Raw genomic sequence first — 21,031 nt, 5'->3', positions numbered from 1 at the left:
TATGCACACACATATGAAAAACATTGATATCCTATATACATATGTATATGCATTTTGCGAAAGAAATACTTGCCATTTTAAACACTCGTTCAATTTACAATTCATTATTAGATTTATAAAATCTGGATTTTGTAAATGTAATAATTTATATATATATAACTATAAGTTAGAAGAATTATTAAATTAATAATAAACTAATTGTCAGCGGTATCTTAAAATGCACTCAATTTCATAGACGTAGGAGAAATCGAGTAAGTTTTGGATAATTTTGAAAAATTTTTAATACATTTTTCATGATAAAATATTAATTAATTAAAAATCATTTTAATCATGAATTTAATTAGCTATTTAATTTATAGTATAAAATTATGCAGTAAAACACACAGTTAGAATATGTAGAACACACACATAATTGAATAGAATTTACAGTAGTAATTTAACCCTTCTAATCCCATTTTCGGTTCCGCACATGCTCAGCTTTCTGTTCGTAAATTCGCTCACTCTGTAGTGCTCCATATTATTTTTACAACATGATTAGTACCGGATGCTCGTTTGTTTTATATTATCGTTCATTCATCATTCGTAAAATTTACATTTGTCCTTCTGCTGAAGAGAGAGAAAGAGAGAGAGAGAGAGAGAGAGAGAGAGAGAGAGAGAGAGAGAGAGAGAGAGAGAGACTTAAAATTTTCTAAACTACTTGATAGAATTACAATGAGTTTCCACTATGTCTATGCAACATTTTTCAACAAATCCTTTTGCAGATAGAGATAAATGGACAAATAAAGGAGGATATTAAGTTTTAGTTGTTTTTCGAACAAAACGAAAAATATAAATATAAATTATATATTATATTAAAAGGCTATTTAATCGAGATCAAGTGATACATTGCTTATCTTGGGAAAACATTGGAAACATGGGATAAATGATAAAAGTCAATAAATATCACATTTATTGATAAAAAGTTGAGTTCTCAGGAATTTATCAACAAGTATTGTATTATTATTGGAAGTTAACCATAAAGTTATAATTATATTTCTTGTTTCAAGATTTATAATAAAAATGAAAAGATAAAGATCATATGACAATGATTTGACTCATGTGATACGATTTGATTTAATTTTTCCCTTTCTCGCGTGTTTTCAAAAGAGGAGAGTGGGTGCAACGAAACCGTGACATTATTGGCCCAGAATTCGAGGCTCATGACCGCGCTATATTAAACTCTTACCACGGAGACCCTGTTCGCAGAATGTCTCGCAAATAGCCGGCGTCGTCATTTTTAAGTCGGACGTTACGCTACATATGCAATAAGTTATGTTGACACGCGAGCACATCGTTAGTTAGTCCGTCGCGAACAAAAATCGTCTCCGGTAGTTTCCCTACGATTGAAGTTCTCGTCAGCTCATATGATGGAGCCAGTTTATCCGAGTTTTACTTCGAATTTTGAATGAATATGCAATTATCGGATATTTTTTACTGTGAAACGATTGAAGTATTGCCTCGTTTAAATATTACAAGGAACGTGCGTGCTTTTTACGAAACTCATGCATATTTCGATTGTACACATTTATATGCAATTATTTGGAAATAAAACAACACTATTTGAAATACTTGCATTAATAATAAAATCGTTTAATAATTAACATAGTAGGTTATTAAAACATTGAATAAACAACTAAGACAATGTAGTCAAATAACACAACACTTATTGCAACTATTATTGCAATCAAATCTAATTTGTAATTATTATTTAAAAAAAAAAGGTAAAAAATCTGTAGACATTGATTGTATGAATGAGTGAATATCCGAAATATTAAAAATAATAATTTAATATATTGAGATTTAAAATATTTTAATAATACTCGAAATAGACTGAAGATAATAAACTTATTTTCTTTATTCCGTCATGGTTGCGACTTACCGGAAACGGCGACTTGCAAAGGCAAGGACAAGCTGCACGTGGTGCTCTGCTGAGTGTCAAACGACTTCGGTTCATCCGGATGTGCGACTATATCCTGGACTAGCCTGGGAAGATATGGCTGCACGTGACGAAAATAGAACAGATGGGAGAAATAAATCATCGTTCACTCGTCTGAATCATATCCGACACTTTCGATCGCGTCTAGCTGTCACGAATGGCTTGTAAAAACCGAAATCGAAGCAAACCACAAACAAAGACAAAAAATTATTGAAATATGCGGTTGTATACAATACATGTATTAATTATATTTAGATTATACACGTTAGTATAAAAATATTAGATAATATAAATAACAAATTGATGGAACTAAATTGTTATAGGAGGCAAGCAGAACTCGCTTTCTCTAACTTTCTTCGTAATTGAGTTAGAAGCTGAAAGCTTTCAATTCAATCTAATTAGATAAAAGTGTGTAATCAGAAAGTAAACATATATTTAATATTTACATATTTAAAGTTGAAAATAAAAGATTTGGACAACTTACTCTACTCTGCAAAACTTATGACTATTTCATCTTTATTGTAAATCTTGAAAAATAAAGAATATAAGTTTTACTTATACATTTCGTCATATTATCATAATATTAAGTTTCAAAATCAATAAAATTAAAATAAAATTTCTTTTGACACATTTTGATACCTTTCTGATTTTAATTCTTAATAATCATTTATAAACTTAAGTGGATATTCCGATATTTTCAATCTACTAAATGTATTCTTTGAATGATTAGATTGTAATTGTTACATTAATTTTCTTAAAAGATATTATTAAATAGTAGATTTTATACTGTCATACAATTACGTACGTTAATGTAGAAATAATTTGCAAACGTGGATTTATTAATATAAATTTGCCGCTTAATTCCACACGTCATATTTCGAATTTTCCACGCGGCGTTTCCTCTTTTACAAATAATTATTTACGTAATTAAATAGTTTGTTATATTTCTGCCATCGTCGATGCATAAATTATCAATTTATTGATAATCTATGCAACGATGACGTCCCGAAGCTTCTCTGAAATATTATTATTTATTACCTTAATATTAAACTTTCTGCATTAATTTATTAATTCTATGCTTAATTCAATTCCTTTATGCTTGTTTTTTTTCCATTTACTTATAAATAAAAAAATCCGTGATTTTATTACTCGCACTTAATCCGCTTGTTCATTCGTTTTTTCGCACGTCGTGTAATAAAAGACTTGGAATAAGGGATAAAAATACGAGTGATGGTGCACTACGTGCGTAGTTCCCTGACGTCGGTGGACATAAAAGAAAGGAAACAGCTTGCTGGCTTTTTTGGTACATCCCGACTCATCCTTCTGCCTTCTGGTCGCATCTGCGTGAACACTCTTGCAATTTTATTCCCACTTTCTCTTCTTGTTCTTTCTCATTGTTGCACGCATCCATCTGAATGCATTTAGATAAAGCACATCGCACTTTTAATAAAATCATATACGTTTGATGTCATTCCATTGTCGGTGACATCGCCTTCGTGTTCAAGGATTGCAGTGGAATCTTCGCGCGGCTGACTTTTTTTTAAGATCACGTCTTAATTAAAGTGTGGATTTGCGATTTACACAAGAAATCTTCAATTTATCTTATTGTTATTAAAGACAAACGATGAGACAAGCAGTTAGTTTTCTTATGGATCACTTATTGATTATATTTGCATTGAATTTTACAATGTACAGAAAAGTGAGAGGTTACATAACTATATCGATAAGCAACTCTAGAACGTGAACAAACTTTATATTGATTACATGGTAAAAGAAAGCTGGCATATTTCATATTGCTACAATCAGTTCTGCTAATTATTGTGAACAGTAAGGAGAACACACATATTCACAGAACATAGTTTTATTAAATTTGTGAAATTATTTCAATTTACTATAATATCTTAATTTTTATTTTCTTCGTAAATCAGCCACTTTGTTATATTATAAAAAAAATACGTTTAATAAAAATAATTTTTATTTTAATTTAACTATAAATAATTTTACTTAATTTTATTTAAGTTTCTACGGATCTAACTTTCTTGGCAAAATTTTTCTTTCCTTTTTTACAAACAAAATATGATTCTGCTGTAATCGAATAATTAGAACTGTTAACGATCTTTGGCCGCTTTCACGTCGAATATGCAGTAACAACGATTTTTTGCTGCGATAATAAAATTCCTTTTTAGCATGTAAATATATTTATGCAATGATTGAAAACATTAATGCTATCGTATCGTAAAATATCTGATTTCTGACAGAAAAACGTAAAAAAATTGCAGAAATTTATTTGCAAACGTAAGAAGTTTGTATGATTAAGTTCGTTTAATTGTTGTGTTGAAGTAATTAAAATAGTTTTATGTCAACATACAAGCATTGTTATGTTTCTTTGTTATTTCTAAGCACAGTTTCTTAATTATAGTTATAGTTAAAACATTTAGTAAGATACATAGATAAAATTAAATTACTGTATTTAAAAGTGTGATTAACAAATAATCCATGGAATGTTATAGTAATATGGTCATATACATCACTGCAGAATATTAATACACTCTGCAGAATATTAAAGATAAATCCGTTGGTCATTAAAATTAGTTACGTATCGTAACACACAGTAACGTAAAACACAGTAGTTTCTTTTCTTCGTGCATTATTGATTTATTTTCGTAATATACATTAGGAATAATTTTTGTCGTTATTCAATTCAAAAATCTATCTTTCTCAAAATATAAAGGAGTTAATTTTTTATGAGTTTCACGAGTTAAAAACTGCAATTCGGTCTTTACAGACAAATTTATTCAAAATAAACATCCGGATGTAAAAATGGAAATCGGGATATCGCGTCTGAAAAATGTTCATTTATGATGAAACTCCTGGATGCGTTAATTACTTTTAATTAAAATTTAAAACGTATAATTCTCTGAAAGATCAGCGATAATTATTTCTAAACAGTTGTCCAAATCATCACAAATTCTCATTTATAATATTTATAATATTTAAAAAATGCTAGATATTATTTCATTTTAAATTATTTAATATTTTCATTCAATAATAATTCTTTCTGTATATTAAAAGATCTTAAATTACTTTATATAACAAACGAGTTCATTAAAAATGAATTAATTGCCGTTCATTTCATACATGTGAACATGCAGTTTTGCAATGATTCGTTGCATTTCCACTGAAAAGTTAAACGCCAAACTTTTGTACTCGTTCGTCCCAAGAGTAGTATAATCGCACGAATGATGACGCAAGCCTTAATTACGGAAAATCAAAAGTTGCGAGGCACATAAATGCGTCACGAATAACCAAGGAATAAGCACGCGTTTTATGTCCAAATGAGTTGCAACGGTCAAGTTACAGCAAAATGTATTCCTTTCTCGATTGAAACGTATTGAAATACTATCACACAATTGACACCATTGTACGCGCAATGCTTGTGTCACAATATAACGTATTATATTATTATATCAAAAAATTTGAAAATATTCAAAATATTTTTCAAAAATTTTCAGAACGCGTTTTTATAATGTCTTTTAAATATTTTTATTATGTATTCGATTTTTATTTAAACATTTATAATGGTTCTTATCTTACATTTTCAATTATTACAATTAATTATTCCGAAACAGAATAGATATGTATCTATATTATATTTTGTAATGTATAGAGCTGTGTACATTATAATAAAAATATCTCAATAAAATTGTTAGTTTTGCAATTAGTAATGCAATTTCGAATTATTCAACAAATTCTTGGAAAAGAAGCGCATACACTATACTCTTTTGTTTCGTAAATTGCCTTGATCATGCTAGCGCAAATAAATGCGATAGCATATTATCATTGTGTGAGATGTTGCACTCTCTAGAACTTTCGGTACGTAGGTAGAGGCATCCAAGCCTGGCGAGCGACCTAGCGATCACCTACAACGTCTGTATCTCGGGTTACGCAATCATCAATCACCTTACGAGGAGGTAAATGCTTTTTCACAATGATTCTTCGTAGCCACGCAAAGACTCAAATTACCGGCGAGAAGCCGCGGGCATTTGGTAAACAGGAAGCGAGATCGTTAAGTGCACGCGGATCTTATCTAGGTTTATCCTACGCTGTACTGAATGTATACTGTCAGGTGTAAGTCGGATTGTTACTATGAAAAATATCGGATCACAGAATGAAGATGGAATTTATGCAAATGTCATGTTATTGCGAGACACATCTACGATGCTATCATATTTTTTTTCTTTACTAGTAGCAATCAAGAAGATCGCAGCTATGAATAACTAAGCAAATCGAGATGAATCTTCGCCAGAGGCTGATTTACAGATAAATACGATTCCTTCGTTATATAATTGATAGATTCAAGGAATCGCAATCGTTTTTTGGCAGATATAATCGTCGCTTCGCGTAAATATTTTCTTAATCTATGACAGTTGTGGTTAATGTTTTTCTTGGAAATTATTAGTACTCGCAAATACGCTAAAAGTAGTAAATTCTTTTAGTAAAATAAAATTCTATGTGCCAGCTATTTACGAGGAAAACAGCATTTCTATGTTCGTTAGATATTATAATAAGTTATTTCTATACTTATCTCTATTGTCGATAAAACCAAAGAAAAATACATTTCACGTAACAACGATGAGTTACAATTAGCATATTATTAGCTTGTTGCATTGTATTTTTAATCTATAACGAACATATGTCTAGCAGTTTCTTCCTGACAAACAATTGTAAATATTCATTCCAAAGTCAGAAATAGTGCCACATATATGTATCAATGTGTGTCTTTTCAGTATTTTTGTTAAGTTCTAAGGAGAAAAAAATATTTAATTAAATAAATGTGTGGGTAATTAATAAAACATTGACTAGTATGTTGATCGACAGTAAATACTTTTAGTTTCTTTTAACACGGAAAACGTTTTCATAACCGGTCTCATCTTTTAGTTGTCTCTGCAAAAAAACGTCAAAGCGATTTGCCAAGCAGTTAACGAGGCATTATATTGCGCTCGATATGGCACGTTGCATTTATCGTTTTTTCGGAAGAAAAAATTGGCCGATTATCATTGACACATTATCATTAAGATACGTCGTTTGTTTTCAACACGTACGTGACATATCGCTCATTGAACGATATTATTTCACTGTTATTTTCCGGAGAAGAACATCTTCCGCTACATTTAACAATAAGGCTAATTGAATGTTCAAACGTTCAATATTTTTATTGTTTTATAAGACTTTACATTTCTGTTGTCATATATATGTGCGCAGAAAAAAGTATACTGAAATTGGATTACCGAGCGATAGTTAAACATAAGCAGCGTTATCGCTGCTTGGAATGTCGTTTCGCTCGTCTGGTTGATAAGGATTTTTCACGTCGATGTTCGTACAATTGTATAGTCACCGACTAATAGTTTCGAGCATTAAGAATTAGTATCAAGCTCACAAAAATATTCGGCGGTTATAAATAGCATGCTCAAAAAAGATAAAGCTAAAGATAATTCCGACAAAAATAAAAAAATGTTAGGCTTGTCAATTCGCTGTCTCGTTTACGTTGTAAAAATGCGATGACTGGCGAACGAGAGATTTTAACGCCGCGCATTACGATCGAGACGGGATTTCTGTTTAACAGTCCCGTCGTGTTTCCGATTTGCTTGTAAACGGACCTCGACACAACACGTCAATGGGAAATTATCGTTGATTATTCCGTTCCCAATTACTCGTAATTGCATTACGGTCATTACCGTTTTTTCTTCCTGCTGCGTCCCAATAGACGCTTCAGTGCCACGCTTCGTCAATGACGCGGACAATGTAACAGGATGATCACGCGATGAGAGTTACTTGTTGTAAAAGTTACATAATCAGTTCTCTGTGTGTGTGTGTGTGTGTGTGTGTGTGTGTGTGTGTAAGACAAACAACCAAATTGAAATTCATACAACATCTGGTTGTAAATTTACAGCTTTATTCGTTTGCGTGCTAGCGCAAGAAACGCCGAGCTTGTTCGCAGACGATACGTGGGAATGTGGGTCGATTTGTGGTCGATCAAATGTAAACGTAGGTACAATACGCATTCGTGAGCAATTTACTGGCAAAGCGAGTACAATGGAATATCCGTGATACGTTCTAAAATGCTGTATCACAGTCGACAGAATATATTAGCATTCGAAATTTTTTGAGCAGTCGAATTTCGAGCGTCTATTTAAATAATTCAAATTTCTAATTTAAATAATTCTTGATCAACTTTGAAATTATACAAATTCAAGAAATAATAAAATAAATAGACAATGTATTGTAAGCAAACAGAACATAAAAAGTCATTTTTGTTTACAATAAACATATATTTTTGTTCACATTTTCCTTGATATTTAATTTATTTCCGAATCATTGAACGTTAAAAATCGAGGATTCGATTATTACTTTTGTTCAAATTGTGAGATGTTTATGTTTCAAATTTTTTTGTATTTAAAAAACTGTTTTAATTTTAAACCCTTTGTTTAATTCTCAAGATATATATATGTGTATATGTTTATAAAAATGTATAAATTCATTTTGACAAATGATCGATAACGGCAGAGAATTTGTCAAGCGAGATGTGCGTGACGTCAGCATGGCGATTATCTAAGAATAACATACATGTTATTATTACCACAGATTTATCGCACTGTTATTATTTAGTTGTACGGCCATTAGCAAATTAAAGTACATTCCATTTAATTAATTACGCACTATTAATTATCATGCAACGCGGCTTGCGCCATTTATATCATATTTTCCGAATAGTGAACGTTATAAACAGCTCTTATAGCTTTTTGCAGCCTGTCGCATCACATTTTTGTGACATAAATATTATCGCAAAACGAACAATAAAAGCAATTGAATTTCATCCGACAGATTTTAAAAAGATAAATACATAATTGATTAAAAATAGACATAAGGATACTAAATAGCGACTAAAAGGGAAGAAAGGGAAGGCCATCGTACACGAATCGAACAAGGTCGTGCAACAGGTTTTGCAAGGGGTAAAAATGGCGAAGCACGCGAGCTACTTAGAATCTCCCGAGTGCACATTCGAATCGAGTGCCTTTCTTTATTCTTTTTATAAATAAAACGATCGCTGGATTTACGATACATTGGATGCTTTCCTAAGTGCAATCGTAACGAGAACATGGAGGAACAGAATAGCACACGTCTCTTATATTTATAAATTTTGTAAAATTAGCAAATAAGAAGATTCTATGTAACGAAATATTATTTCAAAAATAATGATATGCTGCTGTTAATTTTGCAGTTTATAAAAAGGCCTTATTGTTAAGCTAGCTAAGGACAATTTCAGGACGTTTATTTTATTATGTTCCCAGCGTTGTTTACTTACGTTTAAATCTGAATTTTCACCGAGATTCGTTCTTTTATTTCTGATATATTCTATGCACGAGCATGGTCTCACTTATTTACGGATTCGGAGTTCGTTCGTGTACCAGAATGCGTTCAACACAATTGTACGTTTGATACCTTCCTAGTCTGTGACAAACAAAGGAAATATCGGATTCCCGTCGTGCTGTATTGACGAGTCTGCAATCCGTAGCTAATGCGTAAAATAGTTATACAAATGAAATTTCCAACAAAAAATTTATCTCGCTTTAGTCCCGGCAAACAAAGCAAAGTCGAGGGCATAGACCTGAGAATCTCTCTATTCCTATATTATTATCCTCTCGCTACACTAGTTAGGCAATATTTGTTTTAGTAGCTTCGCAAATAATTTTTGCTGACAGAAACTTTCCGAGAGAAGAGGAAATGACGATAACAAAGGTAATGCGTTATATCAAATAATACGAATGTGATAGAGGATACAATCAGTCAATTCCGATGTCGACATAATGCACCGGATGACACAAGTAATCATGACTCATCATGCTTGCTATACTTATTTTATTGAAATCAATATTTTCTTATATGATCTCCTAAATAATCTCGTTAAAAAAAAATCATTTCGTTATTTTCGAAATAACATTTTAATATAAAGAAGAGAAAGCTTCTTCTTCGATCAAACGTTATATACAACATAGAAAAATCAAATCGTTTTACAAGAAGATTTTTCAAAGCAACTTAATCTTAACTTACCGTACACGAACGAATTTAGCACATTTGAATTAATTGGGTCGATATCAGTTTTAAAAAAAGGGAGCAAAGCTTGTTTAATATTCTAATAGCAGGATACCAAAGCGAATAAGAGAGAGTGACGGACAACGTATACCAGCTGCAAAGTGTCACGAACGCTGACGGGATACCACAGACGTGTTACTTCCACCTACTTCCATATACTACATTAAACGTGAACGAAAACCGCTCGCAAGGTCGGAAATACGCTAGGCGCGCGTGACAACGGTCAGCCGGAAGTGAAGTGAGCGCTAGACTTCCTTCAAACATGCGATCGAGATCCGTTTATACTTCACGGAAAGTGGCTGGATGCTACTTTCTACTTTCAAAATCTCAACTGGAAACGATAAGCCATCACGCTACTTAAATCAAACATTCCAATAAAATATAGATCGTGTCTTGATATGTATCGTCAGTACTAAAAATGTATAGTTTACTTACTATTATGTACTTATACTATGCGCTTTCAATACTGGTGGTGTACATCGACATACAATTATGGCAAAAAGAATTAAAGTTGCTTTATTGGTCGCGGCTCTATGTATGAGAAAGAAATACCGAGATATTTTTGGAGCGACATACGTGACACGAATACTGTAGCTCAAACTTTCCAGTAAAATATGGTAGGAAAGATAAAAAATTACTGGACGTAGTTATGCAGAAAGACAAGTTAATACGGTACGGAGTTGTGCAGAAAGAAATATCGCGAGGTATTTCTGTAGAGTGACATACATGATATAACCATAACTCTAATTTTCTAATAAAATGTGATAGAGAAGATAAAAATCTACTTTGAAACTTGACGTGGCTGTGCAGAGAAAAAAATGTCGCGGTATTTTTGTGATATACATGATATGGGTCTACTACTAGAATGCAGTCTTTTATTTCACAACACGATTTACCTAGTTAAAACTGTGCGTAATATAGCTATGTGATTAATCTAACCTTGTTTAAAAAATTCGAAACAAACAGATATCTATGATGGAATAAAGTCATGCACATTTTGCATTGCAATGTAATGTATCATATATCAGTATTTCAATCATAATATATAATTACACTTGCAAATTATTTTTTATTCTTGAATTACATAGATTTGCTGTGTAGACTAAAAATTAATACTTGCTTACTAATTATATAAATTTTTTAAAAATTGAAATAAATCTATTTTAAGTACCTTTTAAATGCCAACGCGAGGATTCTATTTGCAAGTACAAAAGGTATTTTTGCTAAAAAATTCAAACATACAACTTTTTACCACGATAAATCGTTAAATCTCTGTTTGCTAAATTCTTTCAGGTTTTTTTATAAAATGCACAGCGTAAATTATCACGTTCTCAGCACGCCGCGTTTAATCATCGCGTCCATCGTGCGGCAAATATCTTCAACCCCCCACGAAATGAATTTATACCTTTCAAAGTATGAGGCAAACGAAATTCTTGCATGCCTCAGCTACGTATTTTTTGATTATCTCTGACAAGTCGGCATGCTATTTGTGCCTTCTTTCTACAAATTAGAAGTTTTTTGTCGTCGTCCGTACGCCGTCAGGCACGAGGGATAGGCCGCCTGTGAGAGATACGATTGAGAGAAACGAAGAGAAGGTGATGAAAAAGAGACGATGTGATAGAAGAAGATAGAGCAGGGATCAATACGCACCTCACTGTCTCACGAACGGTTTCGTAGAAAAAGCGATTTCGTCACTTTAGATCCGAATGGATATTGAAATATTCATCAATAATCCACTCAACATTGCTTTTGAATTTTTGTGTATAAAGTGATTGACGTGTTAATAAGATTAGATATAAAATTATGTCAAGACTTATTGAGAAACCAAATAATTTCTACTTTTCCTTTCTCAAACAATTTTCCTGTCACGCTGATTGTCATAAATGGATATTGATAGTTGGTAATTCGATCCTTTGACAATTTTAATGGAGATTTGATTACTTTTTTATATTTATCGTATATCACAGATTGACTTGCGTTTAATTTCTGAAATTCCATATTTAATAAAAGAAATGCTGTCTTAAGAATGTTTATTAACGGTATTTTTTCTTACAAATAAAATTTTCCTATTGAGTATTGAATGGCTTGGTATATTGGACATCAGCTGCAGAGAGCTCTCTATTACGTGTCAGCGGCAGCGTTATAGGTTTGCAATCTTTCTCATGTCTGGGAACGCATTGCTTCCCAGTATACATATCGTGAATTGTCTGTCTGTACATAAGAATTCATAGCTATGAGTAACAGCGAGTATTAAAATCAATATACCGTTTGCACAATTTCCCATAACTATTATTTCGATCTTTTGCATATAACTGAGACATTCCTGGACATCAATATGAACGAATTAATTTTTTTCTGATTTATAAAAATTTCGTACAAATATTATGTTATAAATTTTAATTTAAAAACTTGATTTTTGTTGAAGAACGTCAATACGTCAGTTTGAAGGATTTCAAAATTTTTAAGAATTTCAAATATTATATGTCATAAATTTAATAAAATTTAATTTAAAAAATCTTGTTTTTTGTTGAAGAACGTCAATACATCAGTTTGAAGGGTTTCAAAATTTTCAAGAATTTCAAATATTATATGTCATAAATTTAATAAAATTTAATTTAAAAAATCTTGTTTTTTGTTGAAGAACGTCAATACGTCAGTTTGAAAGGGTTTCAAAATTTTTTATCTGAGAAACAATTTAGTAACTAAACGCACGTGACTGTAAACACACGGTTAAAAAAAAATGAACAAAAATGGTTTGGTACGAGGGACTGGACGATCGTGCATTCGCAAGTTAATGGCCAATATTTCGCGATGGAGAAAGCGAAGCGCTGAACGGAGGTCGTGGGCCTCGTTAAAAGCCGTCCATAAACTTAGAGTCGTTTCACACTGTGGGAATCACGATATCACGCAAAAATCACGACGAGTCGAATAATCGTTAGTATGCAAAAGCGTACAAATTTCTTGCTATCGGAATTATCTATATATTGGAAATAAAAAATAGATGAGGGATCGATGATACTATAAATGGCTCTTTCAGTTTCTTCATTATCTTTAAGAACGCCAAAGCCTTGAAATTCAAGATACATTGCTGATTTATAACGGGTCCTTACTAACACGAGCTTGACCCACGACTCACGGTTGCGACATTGCGTGCCGAGGCCAGTAAAAGCATACGAGCGTCAAGATGAGTCCGAAACAGTTAGATGTACATATACGCATGTTCTCATAGAACCAGATTGTTGCATAAGGATACTGCATAATCCATTCTATTCAAACGTAATCGAGCCTCTTTATACATTGCTCTATATAATTAACTTACATGTACGCATGTGGGTATCTATTAAATTATATATTAATAACTCACATATACACGGAGAAAAGGAAACTTGCTGTCGCAGAACCGTTATTGCTAGTTTATGTTCCAATGTGAAAGCAATTAAATTTTTTTCTACCAATTATTTGATATTGCAACGAAATTTATTTTCTTGATAAAATAGAAAAATTCTGCTGTATAAGATTGTTCATAGAAACATTATCTCGCGACCAAAAAAAATTTAATTCGTTGATAAAAGTTCGAACAAACGTATTTTATTATGATTTGGTGACCGAATAAGAAATCAATTTTTTGAAACGAAATAATTTGCAGAATCAACAAAACTCTTTTTTTGTAAATAAAATTAGCATTCTTTTAATAAACATTTTATGCTGTCCATATAATAATTAGGTTGCATTAGTTTGCAAAACACATTGTTAATGCCAGGGAGTTATTAATTATGCAAATGATGATACAACCGTGCGAATTAATAGCGGTTTCTGTGTTTCACTTCAGGTCACGTACTCGGCTGATCTCGCGATTGAGATACCAGGCAATCTGAGTCAGGGTGGTTCCTGGTACCGTCTGGATTACAGCCCACCCGTTGGCTCTCCACCACCGAATACCACCATAGCCGCCACTGACATCGGTGATGTCATAAAGTTCAGGGACGGCCTGCCTGGGACGAGATACGAGTATTGGCTGTACTACAGCAACAGCACTCTACACGATTGGCTGACGTGGACTGCGTCAATTACGACACGTATGTAATCTGATCTTAACGCGATTTTTGCTAGTGCGCCTTTTAAAAAATATAAACTGTTCATACTTTCGTAGCTATTATTATTTAAATTAAAATTATTAAGATAAACCGTTTTATAAACAGTTTATTTTAATGTACAGTTTCGATAAATCTTTTAAATTGAACGGTTGAACAGTTGAACAATTATAATTACAAGCGCAAAGATAGACGAACAACGAATAGTTCGACTTGCTGTGAGTACCTCTGGAGAGTCAAATTAATATAATTTAATTCACTAGCACCCGATCCTCCGTCAAATTTGACGGTATCGGTACGAAATGGGAAGACCGCGATCGTATATTGGTCGCCTCCGGCTCAGGGGAATTATTCCGGTTTCCGGTTGCGGACGCAGAGCTTCAGCGATACCGGAAATCCCAAGACCACCGTCATCCCCGTCGACTCGGTGCCCTACACACTACGTGATCTCACGCCTGGTGCCACATATTCGCTTCAACTCTTCACCGTGTTGGACGCTAAAGAAAGCGTCGCTTATACCAGCAGGAATTTTACGACAAGTACATCAATACCTTGAAAATTATAAATATTTCATAACGATCGATACTAGCGTTGGATTATTTATAGAGCCAAACATCCCGGGAAAGTTCATCGTCTGGTTCAGAAACGAGACAACGCTGCTGGTGCTATGGCAACCGCCTTATCCGGCCGGAATATACACACACTACAAAATTAGCATAGACCCATCTGATGCGATAGAATCTGTTCTCTATGTGGAGAAGGAAGGCGAACCACCTGGTCCCGCACAGGCAGCTTTCAAAGGACTTGTTCCAGGTCAGTTTTGCTAGCACGTAATCACACATATTACAAAACTATCAAATACACCAAATAAATCAAATTTTATTCTGTAAATGTATTTCTAGAAATATATATTATATTCTTTTAAATTGCAAATAAATAAATCTTATATATCGCGCGCTTTCCCTTTCTACAAAAATGACACAATTCACAAAATTAAGTTTTCTAAAAAAAGCAAACGCTTTTTTCAACTTAACAAAAAATTATTGATTAATCAAATAATATTGGCAAAAAAATCCTTAACATGATCAAATATTATATTATTTTTATTATTTTTGTTTCATCTTTAAAAAAATTGTTCTTTTTTAGTGATAATTTCGGGAATTTTTAAATGAAATTAAGTTAGTTTACTTTTGATAATTGATAGAGATTGCACATCGATTTCGTTCTCTTTTTCTACATATGCGAACGGAGCTATCTAAAATCGCGGAGAAAGTATACATTTGCTGTAAATAGAGCAGTACATGAGTTGCGAGACGGATAAATTCCATAAGTGTATCAATATTTTTTTAACATTAAAACAAAATTAAATTTGATTTAGTAAAATATAAGGCTTATCAAAGAAAATTTTTTATTAAGGCTTATCCCCACTGAAATCGATTATGCTGTTTGACATACTGACTTTTTTTTTTAAATAAAAATAAAAGAAGAAACTAGGACATTCGCCGATCGACTTCAGTAAAAATGAGAAAGTTATAATTTATTTTTATAAATAAAAAAATAATTATAAAAGTACTTATACTTGTATTTAATTAAATTATATCAAACACTTATACTTGTATTTAATTAAATTGTATTAAATTATATTAAACAATTTCATTTTCTACATTTAACATACATATATTTAATTTTAATTGTACAAACATGCAACTACAATAGAAAAGAATTCTAATAGAAAATTAAAAAAAATATTATTCGATTTTTATGTGTTCTTAAAAATGTAAAAATAAATTCATTACTTATTTTAAAATAGTACAAATTGTGTTTTATTCCTCTAAATCGTTCGTATTTCCGCTTACAGGTAGAGCATACAACATTTCCGTACAGACGGTTTCCGAGGACGAAACATCCGCGCCTACTACGGCCCAGTATCGTACAGTACCGCTACGTCCTCTCAACGTGACCTTCGACAAATCCTCTGTAACATCGACTTCCTTTCGCATGTTTTGGAACCCTCCCAATGGAACGTCCGAGTTCGACAAGTATCAAATATCGCTCGGTAGTAATCGGAGGCTTACGCCAGTCACGCGAAACCGAGACGATGAGAACAGATGGGAGTTCAAGGACTTGGAACCTGGCAAAACATATCAAGTGGTAGTGAAAACTGTTTCTGGTAAAGTCACCAGCTGGCCGGCTAGTGGAGATGTCACTTTAAGTACGTGTTTATTTTCCGCCTCTTAATGTAGTACTTATTGAAGATGGCAAACTTGTAATTATTTACAATTATATTGTTGTTCATACTTGTAGAACCATTACCTGTTCACGATCTCAGAGCGGTGATCGATGAAAAAACTGGTATGGTAGAAGTTTCGTGGAGTCCAGAGAATTCCAGTACACAGGATAGTTATAAGCTACAGTATCATGAAGTGGAAACGACGATTGGTGGTGATAGTAATACTTTGACGACTGACAAAACAAAGGTAAGCGCGTAAATTGTAAAACAAGAAAGATTTTGCACAACCTTCATTTTTTCTACATTTTTCTGACATAATTGTTAAATCGATAGGTTACGCTGGAAGCTCTACTGCCCGGAAGAAATTATTCCATAATAGTTCAAGCGATTAGCAATAAAGTCGAGTCAAACGAAACCGTCCTTTACCAAGCAACACGTCCCGCTAGTCCTGTAATTGAAGATCTGAAGCCTATTGAAAAAGGTTTAAATATTTCCTGGAAAAGCGACGTCAATTCTAAACAAGAGAAATTCGAAGTGACCCACAACAGAAATGACACTGGGGAAAGTGCAACCACTCTAACTACGGAATCGCATATTGTCTTAGAAGACCTTTATCCTGGTGCAGCATACGAAGTTAAAGTCTTTGCCATTAGTCATGGACTTCGAAGCGAACCACACGACTACTTGCAAGCCGTTCGTAAGTAAATAAATTTAACTAGTTTCCTAAGAATAATCTAATTCTCTTTCATTCAACATTATCCGTAAAAGTTATTTAATTCATTAACGGTTTGTTGAATTACTTTTTAGTGCCTCATCCACCAAAGAATCTCAGTATCGAAAAAGTCACGAGCAATACCGTTGTTGTGCATTGGGAAGCGCCGACGGACTCAATATTTACCGAATACTCCATCAGATATCGTACAGAAGACGATCCCAGATGGGTCAAACTTCCCAGTGTTCGTGATACGGAAGCAGAAGTGGCGGACATGACACCCGGCGAAAGATATACCATACAAGTGAACACCGTCAGTTACGGCGTCGAAAGCTTGTATCCGTTGCAAGTGAATCACACAGTCAGTAAGTACACTATGAATTATTACATAACTTTGTGATAATAATTAATATGATTGAAATAATTAACAGCCACTTGAGACTCAGACTTTGATATATCTGCTTGTCATTTTTTAAGGGCCTAATTCAGTTCTAAATATCACTCCGATTATCGACTCCACCAACGTAACTCTCGAATGGCCGCGACCTGAAGGTCGCATCGAAACCTACGTTATAAGATGGTGGCCAGTAGAGAATCCAGAGGACTCCAGGACGAAGAACGTCAGTGAGACTAACGATGTACCCGATACCAGTTTCGAAGAAAACACTGTGCAAACCGAGAAGATCCTGGTGAGCGACCTGATGCCTGGAGTACAGTATTTCTTCGTCGTCTACACGATCTCGTATGATCTAGTCAGCGACATCACCAATTTAACCACAAGAACGAGTGAGTGCATCGGTTTCATTCATCAGCGATGACGAGTGAAGTCATATTAATGTATTCATTATTTTCCGCTATTTAACAATGCATTAACATATTTCACGTGCATAACTAATGGCTATACGTGACATCTTAACTGCCAGTTATTAAATTTGCTCATGTGCTTTCGCTATATATTTCTGTTACATCATATTTGTCTGTCAGAATTTTATATCGGCTTGGTGATTTCGTTCAAAGTCTAACGGGCAGTTAAGGACAATCAATAATAGATCGATGGTAACTAGACAAACAAAAACGAAATTTGAAATTTAGTGCCACTGATCCAGTCCGAGGTCGTCGTAGTAGTCGACCGAGACCAACCAGGGTCATTGACGTTAAGATATACACCGACGCCGATTCAATCCTCGAGGTTTGATCTCTACCGGTTCAGGATTAGCGATGAGCATAACACCACGAAGGAGCGTATGGTGGATGACGTTGATACCAAGGTTTCCTTTGTTGGATTAACACCTGGTAAACTATATAACGTGACTGTTTGGACAGTAAGCGATAATGTGGAGAGCAGACCTCTCCTCCGGCAAGATCGACTCTGTGAGTATCCACATAATACAATGAGAGTTAAAGCAAATCCCGAAGATTATATACTAATTTTAATTGATTTACATGAATAACATTAGCTCAAACTGTTTAAAATAGAAAGGAGTGAAATTTTGATACGTATTATTCCTGTATCTAACATAACGTACCTAAAGACTGTACGAATTCGCAGATAATCCACTTAGAAGCGTGGTATCATTAGATTTTCTTTTTTGAGACATTACACCTGCGTATTATATTTTGTGGAATAACATTGTAATTATGTTACATACGATTATTAACTATAAAAAGATCGCAGTGAAGGAATTAAATATATTTCATTTTTTATACCGGCAATATTTCTGTCTATTCTAGTAGCTCCAAGATTTATTTAATACTTATATTGTATATCATATATTATTAGATAATTATCTATGCAAACAAAAATCTTTTAATATTTACATAACGATCAGGCATTTGCTCGTATCATCTCTTTTTACTAGCCCGAAGATAAATATAATTTCTAGATCCTGAACCGATCACTGCGATCCATGCGATCGACGTAAATGATACGAGGATCACTTTGACCTGGGACATCCCTCACGGAGAGTACGATACTTTTGAAGTACAATATATAAATACGGAAGGGAACTACATCCAAAATATAACCTCGGTCAACGTGATCACCATTTTTGATCTGAAGCCGCATAGAAATTATACATTCACATTGGTTGTACGTTCGGGTACAGAATCCTCTTACTTGAGAGTCTCAAATCCACTCAGCGCCAGCTTTACCACCAGCGAATCATATCCAGGAAAGGTGGAGAAATTTCATCCTATCGACATTCAACCAAGCGACATCAGCTTCGTATGGTCTCTACCGAGTCAAGAGCAAAATGGCATCATTACAAAATTTAGCATCACTTATGGTTTAGAAGTAAGATCCATTTAAAATATGCTTGAGAAATTTACGTTTACAAGTTATGGTATCGAAAACATTAAGAAATACGCGGAGCGTATCGCAACATTCTTTATACGTTTAAAAATACGTTACACAATGCATTAAATTATACGAATGTTTTCTTGCGATTTTTTAGGGCTCGACCCATACCCAGATGCAGGACTTCAGGCCAACCGAGTTCCGTGGTGTTATCAAATCCCTCATACCGGGCAAGACTTATATCTTCCGGATTCAAGCGGAGACAAAGATCGGTTTTGGTCCTGAGACGGTCTGGAAGCAGAAGATGCCGATATTGGCACCTCCAAAGCCGTCCACGCAAGTGGTACCGACCGAGGTCTGTAAAAGTAGCACGACAATTCAAATCAGGTTTAGGAAAAACTACTTCAGCGAACAGAACGGAGCGGTCACGTCGTACAGCATCATTGTTGCCGAAGATGACAGCAAAAATGCTTCCGGATTGGAGATGCCCAGTTGGAGGGACGTTCAGGCTTACAGCATTTGGCCACCTTATCAGGTAAACTTTATTGCTCACTTATTAGTATCTAAATAATTACGAAGAAAGCAGATTTAATTAAGACAAAATAGTTTCTTCATAAGATTCAAACATTCAGACATTGTATTAAATTTCGGATTGCTTCATCTGTCTAATGCTTTAAATTAATTGTAAGATATTTAATTGTCTGAGCGATTGCAAAATATATGTTATGTAAAATAAACATTCTAAAATAATGCAGTATTAAATTTTATCGACAAAAAACGTGCAATAAAATATTTTTATTGCAACAATTAATGTCATTCTTAATTTAATGCGTATACAATATGTCAAGAGAAGGCGCTAAAACAAATCGTTTAACATAATCAATGCAGTAGACAACGCTGCGCTGTACTTATTGACTTGCAAGATCATGGACAGTTGTAAAATGTATGCGTTATGATGACGCAGATCCGTAATCATAGTCCATGAATTGCCATTAGAGTATTATTCGCGGAACGAAGGATAATCTAGTTGCGATCTGAAACTGCAAAGGTGCAGATGTAATCATCGTGATAAAGACATTTGAAATACTTAAATCGCGAAATCGTATTTAATTTTCTACGTTGTTGTGACCGCGAAAAGAAAAGTAGTGCGTGTAAACTGAACCTAATAAAATTTACAAAAGAATGGTGCACTTTGAATTCATAAAATTTTAAATGTAGTTCAATTCAATTTTCTATGGCATTATACTATGAGACTTTGTGTTCTTATTTATTTTTTCATTAATTGAAAAATAATAAAATTTTTTTACAAAAGTGTAGCAAATTGTATCAACCTTCAAAAATCACATGATATTTTAATTGTTCAACGGATATTATGCTAATCTGCGGTTTTATAATCGATTCTTCGAATGATATTATCAATGTTAATATTAACGTTTCATTAAAGCAACTGCGTAGCAAAGCAAAACAAAATTCATTGTATAATATTGTATATGACACAAATAATTGTGATCACATTTTAGTTAACAAAATTAAAATATGTAATGATGGATATTTTAAACAATTTCATTTCAAATAC

At 33.4% G+C, this 21,031-nt stretch overlaps 1 protein-coding gene across 5 annotated transcripts in view; it reads left to right on the top strand.

Moving 5' to 3' along the window:
* Nucleotides 1-21,031, top strand: part of LOC108745604 (tyrosine-protein phosphatase 10D) — a 29,537-nt gene that overhangs the window by 2,525 nt on the left and 5,981 nt on the right. For 4 of the 5 annotated variants that reach the window (XM_018481863.1, XM_018481861.1, XM_018481860.1 and 1 more), the window contains exons 2-12: nt 13,956-14,202; nt 14,481-14,756; nt 14,824-15,030; nt 16,076-16,429; nt 16,522-16,694; nt 16,781-17,144; nt 17,255-17,524; nt 17,637-17,945; nt 18,252-18,530; nt 19,043-19,452; nt 19,613-19,990. In XM_018481863.1, coding sequence (XP_018337365.1) covers nt 13,956-14,202; nt 14,481-14,756; nt 14,824-15,030; nt 16,076-16,429; nt 16,522-16,694; nt 16,781-17,144; nt 17,255-17,524; nt 17,637-17,945; nt 18,252-18,530; nt 19,043-19,452; nt 19,613-19,990 — 3,267 coding nt within the window. The remainder of the gene's footprint in view (nt 1-13,955; nt 14,203-14,480; nt 14,757-14,823; nt 15,031-16,075; nt 16,430-16,521; nt 16,695-16,780; nt 17,145-17,254; nt 17,525-17,636; nt 17,946-18,251; nt 18,531-19,042; nt 19,453-19,612; nt 19,991-21,031) is intronic. The other variant, XM_018481862.1, reaches the window with a different exon arrangement.

The sequence above is a fragment of the Trachymyrmex septentrionalis genome, unplaced genomic scaffold (genome assembly GCF_001594115.1).
Source record: "Trachymyrmex septentrionalis isolate Tsep2-gDNA-1 unplaced genomic scaffold, Tsep1.0 scaffold14, whole genome shotgun sequence".
NCBI lineage: Eukaryota > Metazoa > Arthropoda > Insecta > Hymenoptera > Formicidae > Trachymyrmex > Trachymyrmex septentrionalis.
Note: the sequence above shows the minus strand (reverse complement) of the source record. Positions and strands in the feature narration are given on the sequence as shown.